Source organism: Erythrolamprus reginae, chromosome 6, assembly GCF_031021105.1.
Source record: "Erythrolamprus reginae isolate rEryReg1 chromosome 6, rEryReg1.hap1, whole genome shotgun sequence".
NCBI lineage: Eukaryota > Metazoa > Chordata > Lepidosauria > Squamata > Dipsadidae > Erythrolamprus > Erythrolamprus reginae.
In genome coordinates this window covers 82,429,459-82,440,492 of record NC_091955.1, presented here as the reverse complement: position 1 = coordinate 82,440,492, position 11,034 = coordinate 82,429,459, and the positions used below count along the sequence as shown (strand labels likewise).

General features: G+C 38.4%; 1 protein-coding gene across 1 annotated transcript in view; it reads left to right on the top strand.

Annotated features, from left to right (window-relative positions):
* Positions 1-600: 600 nt before the first annotated feature.
* Positions 601-11,034, top strand: part of LOC139169795 (sodium- and chloride-dependent GABA transporter 2-like) — a 96,579-nt gene continuing 86,145 nt past the window's right edge. Inside the window, exons 1-2 of the mRNA XM_070756447.1 lie at positions 601-649; positions 9,091-9,367. Coding sequence (XP_070612548.1) covers positions 9,160-9,367 — 208 coding nt within the window. The 5' untranslated portion in view covers positions 601-649; positions 9,091-9,159. The remainder of the gene's footprint in view (positions 650-9,090; positions 9,368-11,034) is intronic.

The following is an 11,034-nucleotide window of genomic DNA, read 5'->3' as shown; positions in this document are numbered from 1 at the left end:
TGCTAGATGGGGTAATTGGAAGGCAAAAACAGCCCACATTTTGCAAAAAAATGGGGTGTTTTTCATCCATTTTTAAAGCAAAAAATGGGGTGGGGAACATATCTGGGTAGCCTACAGGGAACTCCTGGGTGCTGGAGGATGGCAAAAATGCCCCCATTTTTGTGAAAAACGGGCTGTTTTTTGCCCATTCTTTTCACACAAAAACGGCCATTTTTGCCATTATCTTCACATGCCTACATTATGTACTAGACAAAACAAATAAATAAATTAAATTAATAAATTTTTAAAAACCTTGGGTAATTAAAAATCAGGGACATAGGAATGTTACTTCCAGGGCTGAAGAGGAGAAGAGAAATTAGGATAGACATTTCCGCATTCCTGCGTAGGGTTTTCAAAAAAACCCCATTGCAGCCACCAAGATAAGAGCAACTTTTCTGTTAAGGAGCATCTGAAGTGCTGTGTGGTTTAGTGAACAGCCCTTTGGAGGGGGGGCCTTTGGAGGAAGGAATGTGGGTTGGGCAGAGTCTAGAATTACACCATTGCAGAATTGGTCCCCCCCCCAATGCTTTAAATAGTCAGCACCTTTTTTTTTTTAATAATTGCTTTCACATTTCCCCAGTCCACCAGATCCCCGAAGCTCATTTTTAAGGTAACAAAAGAATTCCATAACTTTTTTCCTCTTGTGGCATACGTGCATGTAATCATATGAAGTGACAGGTGTATTTGTGTGTGTGGCTGAACTATTTTCACTTTGTAAAGTAAGTGTAATTTCTACATGCTTCTGTTGGCTAAGTATCTCTCAACTTTTGCAGCTGTTTAACTGTAGCATTTGTTTAAGAAGTAGGGACAGGAGTCTTGATTTTCTTCACAAAGTACACAAAGATTGTTGGACTGACAGAATAAATTAATTGAAAGGGTTTTGGTCCTGATGGAGGAGTGGGGGGCCTTCAGCCAATGGCACGCTGTTTCATTTCTTTTTTTAACATTGATATCTTTATTCTTAACCAGATTTCCAAAAGGGATAGATGAATGGATCTCCTTAGCCATGATTTATTGCTTGGCATCTAATGAATCTGTCAAGGCGTGGATGCAAAGCAGACTTTGATGTACTTCTAAAGTTACCTGAACATAGAGAGAAAGGACAGACAATATGATGTAGGAAAATGTAAGATTTGGGGAGAACTTTATTAAGATTTTCAAATTATTTATACTTAAACCTTGGCATATGCTATACTTAAACTTTGAAAAGTGGAGATCATTCTCTAAACATTTCTGAAAAGATTACATGTACTGTAATGTTTAAATGATGTCAATAACTTATTGGACCCAAATCAGCATGGCTTTACTGAAGGCAAATCATGTCAGACTAATCTCATTGATTTCTTTGACTATGTCACAAAGGTGTTGGATCAAGGTGGTGCCGTGGATATTGCCTATCTGGACTTCAGCAAAGCCTTTGATACGGTTCCACAAAAAGAGCTGATAGATAAATTAGTGAAGATTGGACTTAATCCCTGGATAGTTCAGTGGATTTCAAGCTGGCTGAAGCATAGACATCAGAGAGTTATTGTTAATGGCGAGTATTCTGAGCAGAGACAGGTTACAAGCGGTGTGCCACAAGGGTCTGTTCTGGGACCTATTCTTTTTAATATGTTTGTGAGTGACATAGGGGAAGGTCTGGTAGGGAAGGTTGGCCTATTTGCCGATGACTCTAAAGTGTGCAATAGGGTTGATATTCCTGGAGGGGTCTGTAATATGTTAAATGATTTAGCTTTACTAGATAAATGGTCAAAGCAATGGAAACTGCAGTTTAATGTTTCCAAATGTAAAATAATGCACTTGGGGAAAAGGAATCCTCATTCTGAGTATTGCATTGCCAGTTCTGTGTTAGCAAAAACTTCAGAAGAGAAGGATTTAGGGGTAGTGATTTCTGACAGTCTCAAAATGGGTGAGCAGTGTGGTTGGGCAGTAGGAAAAGCAAGTAGGATGCTTGGCTGCATAGCTAGAGGTATAACAAGCAGGAAGAGGGAGATTGTGATCCCCTTATATAGAGCGCTGGTGAGACCACATTTGGAATACTGTGTTCAGTTCTGGAGACCTCACCTACAAAAAGATATTGACAAAATTGAACGGGTCCAAAGATGGGCCACAAGAATGGTGGAAGGTCTTAAGCATAAAACGTATCAGGAAAGACTTCATGAACTCAATCTGTATAGTCTGGAGGACAGAAGGAAAAGGGGGGACATGATCGAAACATTTAAATATGTTAAAGAGTTAAATAAGGTTAAGGAGGGAAGTGTTTTTAATAGGAAAGTGAACACAAGAACAAGGGGACACAATCTGAAGTTAGTTGGGGGAAAGATCAAAAGCAACGTGAGAAAATATTATTTCACTGAAAGAGTAGTAGATCCTTGGAACAAAGTTCCAGCAGACGTGGTTGGTAAATCCACAGTAACTGAATTTAAACATGCCTGGGATAAACATATATCCATTGTAAGATAAAATACAGGAAATAGTATAAGGGCAGACTAGATGGACCATGAGGTCTTTTTCTGCCGTCAGTCTTCTATGTTTCTATGTTTCTATGTCCCCTATATCTGATACAATTGCCAAGCTGTACTGGGCTAAAACAGTACTGTTGCTGAAATACAATTTCCAATATCCCTATGAAGCCTTATAAATCAGCAATGGAAGGAAAGATAGAAATTGGGGTCTACTATAGAAAGTCACCAAGTTGTGAGCATTGTAAAACAGATTCCTATCACGTCTACCGTCCTCTCTCTTGGCGAGTTTATAAAATGCTGTTTTTCATAAAAGATCAATGCATCTATCAGCATCTATCTTCTGGGAACCTCAAAACGAATATTTTTTTGGCAAAAGAGAAATTATGAGAATTTCAAAAGAGATTTTAAAAAATTAAGTACATTGGTGCTATATTACATTTCAAATATAGCAGTCTGGATGGAAGCTTGGCGATAAAGTTTCTAGTGAACTTTTTAAAGAAATTTTTATTTACAAATATAAACAAAAAACAATACAATGATAATACTCACGCAAAAATAGACAATACATCGATTGAAAAACACATAATAAAATGTGGGCGAGTGCACAGCAAGTCTGTACGGTAATCTGAACTATGTATATTCTCTTTAGCCAGGTTATAGCTAACTTTAAAATTCTATATAACTTTACAAAAAATGGGAAAAAAAGTATATGTAACATGAGAAACAAATAGTAGTCTTAATTAATAATTCACAACTTTATCTTATATAATCCAATAGGCTTTCACCTAAAAACTTGAGTTTTTAGGTCCATGCATAAGGCTGTATCAAAATCAAGAAATCACTTTGTCTTAGTGAAAAAGGCAGATCGACCATTGGTCAATTTGTTGATTTTTATTATTAACCCTCTTTCTCTAAAAGGGCCACAAAACCATCTTGGAATCTTCTCCTTAGCCTTAACGAACCATATAAAAACTTCTGAAGCCACCACTGGAATGGCAGCAGAATTTTGCTCAATTTTGGCATGCAGGTGAAGGTTAGGTATGGAAAAAGTATGTACATGAAGCTCAATCCTGTTTGTACAGTATATATCCAATCCTATCCCTTCTGAGTCATCAGCCTTTGGCAGCACAATAACATTATGCAAAAATGAATATAATCTGTATTTGCGTACATCAGTCTGGATCATTTTTTCCGTCAGTGGAATTCTGCCTGTTTTCTATAGTTTATAAATCTACATAACCAGTACTTTAGACTAATCTGCAGCTCCCATCATTTATTAGTTATACTGCTTAAAACCAATCAGTCTCAAACCCCCAGATCTTAGAAACATAGAAGATTGACGGCAGAAAAAGACCTCATGGTCCATCTAGTCTGCCCTTATACCATTTCCTGTATTTTAACGTAGGATGGGTATATGTTTATCCCAGGCATGTTTTAAATTCAGTTACTGTGGATTTACCAACCACGTGTGCTGGAAATTTGTTCCAAGCATCTACTACTCTTTCAGTAAAATCTTATTATGTACTTGGTGGTTTTCATTATTATTATTATTATTATTATTATTATTATTATTATTATTTATTAGATTTGTAAACCGCCCCTCTCCGCAGACTCGGGGCGGTTCACAGTAACAATAATACAATGTATAACAAATCTAATAATTTAAAAAACACTAAAAACCCCTTATTAAAAGCAAACATACACACAAACATACCATGCATAAACTGTACAGGCCCGGGGGAGATGTCTCAATTCCCCCATGCCTGACGGCAGAGGTGGGTTTTAAGGAGTTTACGAAAGGCAAGGAGGGTGGGGGCAGTTCTAATCTCCGGGGGGAGCTGGTTCCAGAGGGTCGGGGCCGCCACAGAGAAGGCTCTTCCCCTGGGTCCCGCCAAACAACATTGTTTAGTCGACGGGACCTGGAGAAGGCCAACTCTGTGGGACCTAACCGGTCGCTGGGATTCGTGCGGCAGAAGGCGGTCTCAGAGATATTCTGGTCCGATGCCATGAAGGGCTCTATAGGTCATAACCAACACTTTGAATTGTGACCGGAAACTGATCGGCAACCAATGCAGACTGCGGAGTGTTGGTGTAGCATGGGCATACCTGGGGAAGCCCATGACTGCTCTCGCAGCTGCATTCTGCACGATCTGAAGTTTCCGAACACTTTTCAAAGGTAGCTCCATGTAGAGAGCATTACAATAGTCGAACCTCGAGGTGATGAGGGCATCACTGCCTTTCTGGCTTCTACAGAAATGCACAATTTATTGTGTTCTTCCTCTCACTGTCTGTAAGAGGAGACAATATCAGTGCATCAATATATAAAACAAGCATACAGTATTCGCTGGAATTTACCATATGGATGCTAACTCCTGACATATTGAAGTAATATGATTTCAAAACCTTCCTTTGAGGGTTGTGAACAATTCCACTTCTTTCCTCATTGGGCTCTAAAACAAACAACCCCGCCCCCCAACCCAAACCTTTAGCAAAGATTTCTAGAAAAGTAACTCTTTGGTGCCATGCAGTGGTCACCTGGAGTTTTACAACTAACATAAGACAACTTTTAAAATACTGTTATGTGCCATTTGAATCTTCAACCAGAAATAACAATAGCATGAAATAAAAATCTTGACCATGGTTTTTTAAAAATGGCTTTTTAAAAAGAATAAATAAGATAATGATGCAAAATACTAGGTAAACAATGGGCTGTCACCAAAATCTTTTTGATAAACTGATTCTAATCAAGCTGACCCCAATTTGTACAGGTTAAAAAGAATTATTACAAGTGCCATTGGAAGATGAGCATTCAGGTCATAAAATCCATATGATGAATGTGCATACCTGAGTAAAAGGAACTTCATGAGCTTGGTCTTTATTGGTTTGGGACTATGTATGAAACGAAAATGGTATAATAGGTTGGAAGGGACCTTGGAGGTCTTCTAGTCCAAGTTCCTACTTAGGCAGGAAACTATACCTGTGATGGCGAACCTATGACACATGTGCCACAGGTGGTAGTGGAGCCATATCGGGGGCATGTGAGATGTTGCCCTATGTTTTATTTATTTATCTATTTATTTATCTATTTATTTATCTATTTATTTATCTATCTATTTATCTATCTATTTATTTATCTATTTATTTATCTATTTATTTATCTATTTATTTATTTATCTATTTATCTATTCATTCATTCATTCATTTATTTATTTATTTATTTTGTCCAATACACAATACATATTGAAGAGGATAGACACGAAGTATTATATATAAAGAAAAAGATATAAAAGTAGAGGAGAAGATATATGAAAGGAAGAAAAGATATATGATATATGAGATAAGGACAATTGGACAGGGGATGAAAGGCAGGCTAGTGCACTTATGTATGCCCCTTACTGACCTCTTAGGAACCTGGAGAGGTCAATCGTGGATAGTCTAAGGGAGAAATGTTGGGGGTTAGGGGTTAACACTACTGAGTCCGGTAATGAGTTCCACGCTTCGACAACTCAATTGCTAAAGTCATATTTTTTAAAGTCAAGCTTGGAGCGATTAATAATAAGTTTGAATCTGTTGCGTGCTCTTGTGTTGTTGCGGTTGAAGCTGAAGTAGTCATTGACAGGCAGGACATTGCAGCATATGATTTTGTGGGCAATACTTAGATCGTGTTTTAGGCATCATAGTTCTAAGCTTTCTAGACCTAGGATTGATAGTCTGCTTTCATAGGGCATTCTGTTTTGAGTGGAGGAGTGAAGGGCTCTTCTGGTGAAGTATCTTTGAACATTTTCAAGGGTGTTGGTGTCTGAGATGTGATATGGGTTCTTGACAGATGAACTGTATTCAAGGATTGGTCTGGCAAAAGTTTTGTAGGCTCTAGTGAGTAGTGTGAGATTGCCGGAGAGGAAGCTGTCTAGGATCAGGTTAACAACTCTAGAAGCCTTTTTGGCGATATTGTTGAAGTGGGCTTTAGCACATGCGCGCGCTGGGCAGCTGATTTTTGGGCTTGGGTAAGGCCATTTCACCCTCTAGAGCAGGGGTAGGCCAAGTTGGCTCTTTTATGATATGTGGACTTCAACTCCCAGAATTCCTGAGCTAGCATGCTTGGCTCAGGGATTCTGGGAGTTGAAGTCCACAAGTCATAGAAGAGGCAACTTTGCCTACCCCTGCTCTAGATATTTCAGGGAAGCTTCTCCGAAGCCCCAGAGTGCAAAAAATCTGCCCAATAGACAAACCGGACGTTTGGAAAATGCATTTCCGGTTTGCCTATTTTTTGCACTCCGGAGGCTTCGGGGAAGCTTCTTGAAACCCCGAAGAGCAAAAATAGTACAACAGGCAAACCAGAAGTGGATTTTGTGAACTTCTGGTTTGCTCATTGGGCTGTTTTTTGCACTCCGAGGCTTCAGGAAGCTTCCCTGAAATGTCTAGAGCAGGGGTAGGCAAAGTTGGCTCTTCTATGACTTGTGGACTTCAACTCCCAGAATCCCTGAGCCACTCATGCTAGCTCAGGAATTCTGGGAGTTGAAGTCCACATATCATAGAATAGGCAACTTCCCTGAACACTCTGGAATATGCAAAAAACAGCATAACAGGCAAACCAGAAGTCCATTTTTCCAAACTTCTGGTTTGCCCATTTGGCCATTTTTTCATGTCCCAGGCTTTAGAGAGGGGGAAGTTATACCAACCAAAAAAGGTTCGCCATTTATTTATTTATTTGACTTCTATGCCACCCAATCCTGAAGGACTCATGGCGGCTATCATGGCCATCACTGCCCTACACCATTTCAGACAAATGATTGCCCAGTCTCTTCTTTTTTTTAAAAAAAACTCTGGAGCTGGAGCGCTCAAAACTTCTGGAGGAAAGTTATTCCAGTGATAAATTATTCTAACTTATCAGGAAATTTCTCCCTAGTTCTAGGTTGCTTCTTTCCTTGATTAGTTTCCACCCATTGCTTCTTGTATAGTAAGGGATTCAGCTGTCCAGAAAGATTAGGTAAAAATATTTGTCCTTCTCAGAAATCTATACTCAAAGAAAGCAAATTTGGCATGTGTCTCATTTTAATTAGATGGAGGATTGGGATGGCATATTATTGGAATAATTTTAATTTTAAAATAAAGCATCTTAAACAGGATAAAAATGGGCTCTGCTGTGTGAATGAACATACAAGAAGTCTTAGGTAGTTCCTGTGATGGTCAGTTCATTTCAGAGGCTCATACCTGTAGAAAAAGTAACATTAACTTTCATTCATTTTAAGTCTTTTCCCCAGCATACTTTCCAACATACTGAAACAACAACAACAACAACAACATACTATTGGTATACAGAAAGCAAAATACGATTAAAACATCATTGAAAAGTATTTGAAAACCAAAACTGGAAAGGTTTTCCACTAAGACTAGGAAATGTAGGAATTGCCTAGTGCTGAAAAAAAACAAAAAACACCCCAAAATGAGTGCACAGAAACCATTGAAGAAGGCATTTGACTCTGTATAGGGTGCCACCACTGAAAAGACCTCTCCTTATTTTTTTTATTTATTTATTTATTTATTTATTCATTCATTCATTCATTCATTCATTCTATTTATTTATTTACTTACTTACTTACTTACTTACTTACTTACTTACTTACTTACTTACTTACTTACTTACTTATTGGATTTGTATGCCGCCCCTCTCCAGAGACTCGGGGTGGCTAACAGCAATAATAAAACAGCATATAATAATAATCCAATACTAAAAACAGTTAAAAACCCATTATTATAAAAACCAAACATACATACAGACATACCATGCATAAAATTGTAAAGGCCTAGGGGGAAAGAGTATCTCAATTCCCCCATGCCTGGCGGCAGAGGTGGGTTTTAAGCAGGTTGTGAAAGGCAAGGAAGGTGGGGGCAATTCTAATCTCTGGGGGGAGTTGGTTCCAGAGGGCCGGGGCCGCCACAGAGAAGGCTCTTCCCCTGGGTCCCGCCAAGCGACATTGTTTAGTTGACGGGACCTGGAGAGAAGACCCACTTTTACTCCTTTTAAAGCAGCTGGGCTTCCAGAGGGGTCCTTAATATAAGCAAAGGCTAATATGGATAATTGGGCTGAAAGGTCTAACCTTGAATCATATTATAACGAACATTAGGGTAACCCCAAGTGAGGGCATTTGAGGACTACAAAAAAAGCTAAGAAAGTAAGGATGGTTCTATACTAGTGGCACATTATGGTCCAAAAAATGCATTTGAACTTATCAATTTTGGGATGACTAAACTAAAGTAAACAGCCTTTGCAGTGTTTTCGCTGGATTGTTGGTTCAAGTGAAATAAATTAAGAGAGTAAATAACATACCAGTGGTGTACAGAATATCAGGACACGGTGGCTGCAGAGATGCGCTGTGAGGAACCAGAACATATTTGAAAGAAGTCTCTTAAAAATGAAGCTGTCAGTGTTTCTTTCAGTCCAAAATAAACACCTCCTACCTCGGTGAAGTTTGTGGGTACATCTTGTGCACAAGGAACACTAACATCTCCAGCTGTTGTCAACAAGTCAACTGGGCTGTGAACTCTTGAACAAATCCCTGAGTTTGTTTCTCACTTTTTCTTCCAGCTTGAATTTGATTCTTGTAAGCATAAACAGTGGGAGGGCAACAAACAACACTGGTCTTTTGAAGGTGGAATGGATTACAGAGTCCCTGGGGTAGCGATCAATGGAGAAATACACGCACAACTCACTGGAGAAACAAAGAAAAAAGAAGCCGGGAATGAGACACTAGATCGGGATCATTGGAACAACAAGCTGGAATACGTGCTGTCCGTGGCAGGAGAAATCATCGGTTTGGGGAACGTTTGGCGATTCCCTTATCTCTGTTACAAAAATGGTGGCGGTAAGTTCCACTTTTTCTTCTATTTACATTGGTGCGTGATACATTTCTTGACTCTATGCCTCTCAGTGAGTCAAACGCAGAAGACGCAGTTCAGCAAAACCTTTACTGGAACCAATCAAAAGGGCATGAAGGATTTTGAATTCACTAAGTGAATACCCTGCGAAACTAGACTTGCAATCCTAGGTTTAGAACGCTTAGAACTTCGTCGCCTTAAACATGACCTAAGCATAGCCCATAAAATCACTTGCTACAACATCCTTCCTGGCAACGACTACTTCAGCTTCAACCACAACAACACACGAGCACACAACAGATACAAAACGTAATGTAAACCGCTCCAAACTTGACTGCAGGAAATACGACTTCAGTAACCGAGTAGTTGATGCATGGAACTCTCTACCAGACTCTGTAGTATCATCACCTAACCCCCAAACCTTTACCCTTAGACTATCCACTGCTGACCTCTCCCGATTCCTAAGAGGTCAGTAAGGGGCGTGCATAAGTGCACCAGAGTGCCTTCCGTCCCCTGTCTTAATATTTCTTTTTATTTTTTACTTATATGAATATTATTATATCTATATGAATATAATATATTCTAATATTCTAATGTCGAATATATTATATGAATATAATATATTAGATATTATTATATCTAATTTTTCTTTTTACTAGTATAATGTATATAAATATTATTATACCTCCAATATGTACTTGACAAAACAAATAAATAAATAAAATAAAAAGCAAGGAAAGGGCAAGAAGGAAGCAAATCTCAACATTAGGTGAGATGTTACAGCCATGTCTGCCTGAAATTGAAGTCTTCAGCTCTTACATTGTGATTTATACTCTGCAGTCCCACCTAAATGCAGAGGAATGATAAATGCTAGCAGTATCAAATACGTCAAGAATTAAAACCATTCTTGCTCATAAGGTAAGTTGGGATGAAAAAGAGGACCATATGTCAGCCTACTCATAGTTTCCTACCCAAATCCAGTGCTCTATTTATTATTCTTTTTCTTCTGCTGTTTTCTGCATAAGATTCCTCTCCTTATTTCTTGGAACAACAACTGAAGTAAACTAAAAGTGGTCAACGTTTACCTTGGGACCTTCCATGGAGTAAAATCTAGTGTCTGGTACAACTTAGTGTCTTAACCACTGCAATCTAAGGTCATTCTACCTGTGCAGTTCTATGGCAAAACTTGCTGAAAATTTTGGGAGTGAAAATCCGTGTGTTTGTAGATACCAAAGTTGGGAAAGGGTCTCTGTTCCTTCAAAATTAATATAGTAAATATAATTTGCCAATGAAAAATATGACTATATTATACCTTCTTCATAGATCGATTGCAATTCTATCGTGAATACCAAAACAATCAGCAGTTTAGAGTAATAAAAGACATAGGAAAATATAATATTCATAGTAAACAATACTATGAGAACAATTATGTAGTCATTAAGCCATAATTGCAATCATCCCATCCAAGCATTATCCATCAGCATAAATATAACATACCACTTTTCTTTTCAGAGTAATCTGGTGTCTTCTTTCATTTATCCTCATAACCTAATCTCTCTAAAGTAGATTGGATTAAACAACAGTAACTGAGATAAATTCATCCATGCTGACTAGTGAATCGAATCAGGATTTTTCCATTGACAATGTTTACACC